This window comes from Rhinoderma darwinii, chromosome 3 (assembly GCF_050947455.1).
Source record: "Rhinoderma darwinii isolate aRhiDar2 chromosome 3, aRhiDar2.hap1, whole genome shotgun sequence".
Classification (NCBI taxonomy): domain Eukaryota; kingdom Metazoa; phylum Chordata; class Amphibia; order Anura; family Rhinodermatidae; genus Rhinoderma; species Rhinoderma darwinii.
In genome coordinates, this window is record NC_134689.1 from 348,187,873 (window position 1) to 348,193,872 (window position 6,000).

General features: G+C 43.9%; 1 protein-coding gene across 1 annotated transcript in view; it reads right to left on the minus strand.

Annotated features, from left to right (window-relative positions):
* Positions 1–5,173, minus strand: part of SLC4A5 (solute carrier family 4 member 5) — a 135,742-nt gene extending 130,569 nt beyond the window's left edge. The window contains exons 1-2 of the mRNA XM_075858486.1: positions 5,122–5,173; positions 4,835–5,026 (exon numbers count right to left, since the gene is read on the minus strand). Of these exons, the coding sequence (XP_075714601.1) occupies positions 4,835–5,026; positions 5,122–5,173 (244 nt within the window). The remainder of the gene's footprint in view (positions 1–4,834; positions 5,027–5,121) is intronic.
* Between the last annotated feature and the right edge of the window lie 827 nt (positions 5,174–6,000).

The window sequence follows — 6,000 nt, forward strand, 5'->3', positions numbered from 1 at the left end:
TGCAGATTTTAACATCTAATTGATTTATATGATGAAAATCTGCAATTAATACGCATTAAATCCGGTGGGGAATGAACATGCTGTGGATTTAAAATTTCTATCCGCATCTATAAATCTGCAATGTAAAAATACGCTTCATGTGGTTTGGGATTCTAAAAACCCCTTTACTTGCTTTGTAAAGTAAAATTATGCGGATTTACTGTGCGTATTCCGCAATGCAAGTCTGCATCAATGTGTGAGCTGTCCCTAAGGGTACCCGCACACGTGGTGGATTTGCTGCGGATATTTCCGTAGCAAATCCGCAGCAGAATCTGCATTCCTTCCATGCGGATTTTGTTGCGGATCCACTACAGATTTTAAACCCTGTTTTGTTGAAAAGGGGGAAAGTTGCTGTAAATATCTGTAACAGAATGATTTGAAAATCCGCAGCATGCTCTGATTTTGGCGCAGGAAAATATTCTGCGGCATGTGGATAAGATTTGTTCAAATCTCATCCACATGGCTGGTACTATAAACCGCTGTGGATGTTCGGTGCACAAATGGAAAATCTGCAGCATATCTGTCCCGTGTACAAGGGGCGAAAGGTTATGTTTAAAGAGGCTCTGTCACCACATTATAAGTGCCCTATCTCCTACATAAGGACATGGGCGCTGTAATGTAGGTGACAGCAGTGCTTTTTATTTAAAAAAACGATCTTTTTTCACAACGTTAGGAGCGATTTTGGTTTATGCTAATGAGCTTTCTTAATGCTCAAGTGGGCGTATTTTTACTTTCGACCAAGTGGGCGTTGTACAGAGGAGTGCATGACGCTGGCCAATCAGCATCATGCACTCCTCTCCATTCATTTACACTGCACTAGCGATATAGTTATATCGCTATGTGCAGCCTCATACACAAGCCCTAACATTACTACAGTGTCCTGATAATGAATACACATGATCATCCAGCCCGGTACTCAGAATCCTGACACTTCTGACTCTTTTTTTGTGAGATTCCGGCAAGTGAAACCAAATCTCGCTTAGCTCCGTAATCTCGCGAGATTTAGTTTCAGTTGCCGGAATCTCACAAAAAAGAGTCAGAAGTGCCAGGATTCTGAGTACACATGACGTCCAGGCTGGATTTCATGTGTATTCATTATCAGGACACTGTAGTAATGTTAGGGCTTGTGTATGTAGCTGCACATAGTGATATAACTATATCGCTAGTGCAGTGTAAATTAATGGAGAGCATGATGCCGATTGGTCAGCGTCATGCACTCCTCTGTACAACGCCCACTTGGTCGAAAGTAAAAATACGCCCACTTGGGCATTAAGAAAGCTCATTAGCATAAACCAAAATCGCTCCTAACGTTGTGAAAAAAGATCGTTTTTTTAAATAAAAAGCATTACTGTCACCTACATTACAGCGCCCATCTCCTTATATAGGAGATAGGGCACTTATAATGTGGTGACAGAGTCTCTTTAAATGGCGGATTTGGTTCAGATTTTCTGTATGGATTTGCGAACAAAAAATCTGCACCAGAATAGTAGCAGCAAGTGGATGATATCTGAACAAATCTCATCCACATGTTGCACAAATTTTCCATGCAGAAAATGACCTGTAGTGCAGATTTTGTTATCCACAGCATGCCAATTCCTGTCGCCGATTGCTTACGGATTAGTTGCGGATTTGTTGCAGATTTTTCCAATTGAGTTCAATAGGGAAGTCAAAGTCTGCAACAAAATCTAATTGTTGTGAATCACTTGCCAGTTAACAAAAAAAAAAGAACTCTACCCCCTCCCCTGGTGCTCCCATGCAACGCTTTCCAGGTCCCCCGCACGTCTCTGTACACTTGGTCTCACGTCATCGCTGGTGGTCGGGTGTACAGTGACCGGTGAAGCGCTGCCATAGGAGCGCCAGGGGGGTGAATATAATGTTTTTGCTTTTTTAAATTGGGCTACTGTCAGAAAATTGTCTGCAGAATTTTTTTTCAAACAAATCTACTATGTGTGCACTTAGGCCTCATTCCCACGACAGGGTTTCCCGGCCGGGTGCCGGCCGTTCATAAATCGGCCGGCACCCTGCTGCATTAGGAATAATAGACCCCTAATGGGGCTATTCACACGACCGATTTTTTGACGGCCTGGAAAACCGGGCGTCAAAAAAAGGACATGCTCTATCTTCGGCCGGGCACCCGGCCGCCCGGCTCCCATAGAAGTCTATGGGGCCGGGTAATACACGGCCATCACCGGGATGTGTCCCGAGTGATGGCCGGGTTTTCCGGCGCTTGCGCTCTATCTCCTCCTCCTCACAGCGCAGAGTGCATGTGAGGAGGAGGAGTTGCTGCCATTCGGACGAATGGCTGTACACTGTGTGGCAGGGCCGGGGTGTACAGCAGGTGGAAGGGAGCGCTGCTCTGGCTCCCTTCCCCTGCTTGTTTTAAAAGCGCCCTGGCCCGGCGACACCTTCCATGGCGCCGCTAGCAGCTGCTGCTGCTGCTGCGGCTGCTACTACCATAGCGACGCCACTATAGCAGAGCGGGGAGGTATCTCCCCGCTCTGCTATGTACTAGCCGCACTTTAGCTCCTTGAAGGAGCGGAATCCCCGTGTGTTCGGGGATTCCGCTCCTGGACAGAGCGCTTGATGTCTCTGTCCATATCTGGGCAGTGACATCAGGGGAAACTCCTGAAGCGGAATCCCCGAACACATGGGGATTCCCCTTCAGGAGTTGCCGCTGATGTCACTGTCCAGATCTGCCCGGCCCGGCACGGATGCAAAACTTTATGCAAACCGGCCGGGCAAAATTGCCGATTTTACCGGCCGGCACTCGGGCTCGGGCGGGACCTGGTCGTGTGAATCCCGCCTTACCCTAAGAAAAACGGCCGAAAAATCAGAAGCAGAACGCCACTAAACATCTGCCCATTGATTATAATGGGAAAACGGTGTTCTGTTCTGACGGGCCGGTTTTTTTACGCGGCCGTTTTGAAAAAGGGCCGCGTAAAAAAACGGCCGCGAAAAAGAAGTGCAGGTCACTTCTTGGGACATTTTTGGAGCCGTTTTTCATAGACTCTATTGAAAACAGCTCCAAAAACGCCCGTGAAAAATGTGAGTGGCTTAAAAAACGTCTGAAAATCAGGAGCTGTTTTCCCTTGAAAACAGCTCCGTATTTTCAGACGTTTTTGGTTAAGCATGTGAACATAGCCTCACTGTAACAAACGATACACCTGTGTGTCCATCCTATGAGTACTCCTTCCTCTAAGCTGCTGAGTGGCCAAACCTCATTTGTAAATAAATAACAGAAAAAATAAGGGATAGCGCTTCTAGTAAAGTACTTAATTTACTTAAAGAGGCTCTGTCACCAGATTTTGCAACCCCTATCTGCTATTGCAGCAGATAGGCGCTGCAATGTAGATTACAGTAACGTTTTTATTTTTAAAAAACGAGCATTTTTGGCCAAGTTATGACCATTTTTGTAATTATGCAAATGAGGCTTGCAAAAGTCCAAGTGGGTGTGTTTAAAAGTAAAAGTCCAAGTGGGCGTGTATTATGTGCGTACATCGGGGCGTTTTTAATACTTTTACTAGCTGGGCGCTGTGAAGAGAAGTAACATCCTCTTCTCTTCAGAACGCCCAGCTTCTGACAGTGCAGATCTGTGACGTCACTCACAGGTCCTGCATCGTGACGGCCACATCGGCACCAGAGGCTACAGTTGATTCTGCAGCAGCATCAGCGTTTGCAGGTAAGTCGATCTTACCTGCAAACGCTGATGCTGCTGCAGAATCAACTGTAGCCTCTGCTGCCGATGTGGCCGTCACGATGCAGGACCTGTGAGTGACGTCACAGATCTGCACTGTCAGATGCTGGGCGTTCTGAAGAGAAGAGGATGTTACTTCTCTTCACAGCGCCCAGCTAGTAAAAGTATTAAAAACGCCCCGATGTACGCACCTAATACACGCCCACTTGGACTTTTACTTTTAAACACACCCACTTGGATTTTTGCAAGCCTCATTTGCATAACTACAAAAATGGTCATAACTTGGCCAAAAATGCTCGTTTTTTAAAAATAAAAACGTTACTGTAATCTACATTGCAGCGCCTATCTGCTGCAATAGCAGATAGGGGTTGCAAAATCTGGTGACAGAGCCTCTTTAAGCCAAATAAGTCTTTTGACCCTGTGTATGTGTCTGTGTATGGCCAGCACACATCTAGGTTAGGCTAATAATAGTAATGTCTACAATAGGTTGCAAGATGTCATAGAGGATTAGGTTGAAGAGTAGGTTGAAGCAGGGAGTCCTTAGGTGTGTACAACCTGTGCAGTCACACCTGGCGCATCAGTCACCTATGCGGAAGGCCTGGGACCTGAGGCCTGTGTCCACCACAGATCATAAAATAATTTAGAGCAGTATTATTTAGACAAAACATTGTATTGCATTGTTATTAGATTTCTTTTTTATTGTATTTTTTATTTGGTCATGATATATTGCTATTATTTGAGCACAGTATGGTGGTATTTATTTAGGCACGGTGTGGCACTACTACTAAGGCGCTGTAGAGTATATAATTTTGCAGTATATTGTGGCTGGGGCATTGTATAGCATTGTTATTTATTTGTCCAACATATGGCTCTGTTACTTAGGTACCATACTGCATGACGCTTATAATTAGGAACTGTATGGTATGGTTATTTGTTCACTGTATGGCAGTACACCATATTGGGGAGGTGGCTCCAAAACAGACTACCACACAGGGCACCATCCAACGTAAGGCTGGCTCTGTGTTGAAGCATCGCTTGACTGTTTCTTCCTATTCTCTTGTATATACAATAATTTTTGTTTCCTGAGAATTAGTCACTTACTGGTTCTGTTGATGTTATAATTCTCGTTGTCATAGTTGAGTCTTCCTCCTTCGTCTGTATCTGAATGCTCATCTCTGCCATAGTGCTTCTCATTTTCACTGCTCCTATCCCGGCTGGACAAAGACCTTCTTCGACGTCTCTTTCTTCTGTAACTCCTTGGAGCTGGCACTCCGATGTAGATAGAGTGGTAATCTGGTGAGAGACACCAGAGTAAGAATGTAAATCACCACCAGTGGTCAGGAATATTTACCATTTACGACAAAACTAATATAATTCTGTACTCATACCCTCTTCATCTTCATATCTCTTCCTGGAGCTGCTGATATCATCATCATCCATTGTATCCTAAAAGCTAAAAGAGAAAACACAAAATGTTATTAGGTTGCTGAGTATTGAGAGAAACCCTGATGTGCAGTTATTGCATCATCGATTTATGTAAAGAATTTTGTACTATTTGTAGATTACCACAGCAGTGATGTTATTGTAAGATTATAGTGGTGGAAAAATCAACAAAAGAACCTATTGCCATAGGAAGAATTAAATGTCCACAATTTAACATGATGTCAACAAAGTGTCGAAAAATGCACCAAATTTTGGCACAAATTGGCACAATTTTGATGTTCGCACCTCACCAGACACTTTTTAAATTGGTCCAAAAAGAAGCGTAGTTTATTGGGAGACGGGTGTGTCCTGAAAGGGAATGTGGCTCAAGATGTTCCAAAAATTAGCCAAAAAACCTGGCACAAAATTCTGGTGCAAAATAAGCCAAATCAAAAGTGGTAAAAGGAAGTAAAGTGTCTAACAAGTCATACAAGATGCACCAAAATGTTCAGCTATGATTAAGGACCCCAGTGGTCTGAAACGTGTAAGCGTGGTCCCGGGATTATTGTTTTATCCCAATTTTTTTTTAAATGACCCAATAAAAATCGAATTTTTTATATTTGAGAGCTGGATCTGCCTTTTCTACACACTATTTTTGATGCGACACTGTTGATGAATTTGGCTCATTTTGTGCCTGCCTGGTCTAAGTTTACACTCTCTAACCATTAGACAGCATTTGTGTATGCGCCCAATATTAAAGGGGACCTGTCACCAGCATTTCACCTATTAAACCAGCAATACCTGGTGGTAGTGGGTGAAAAATCATTTCTATATAACCTATAATT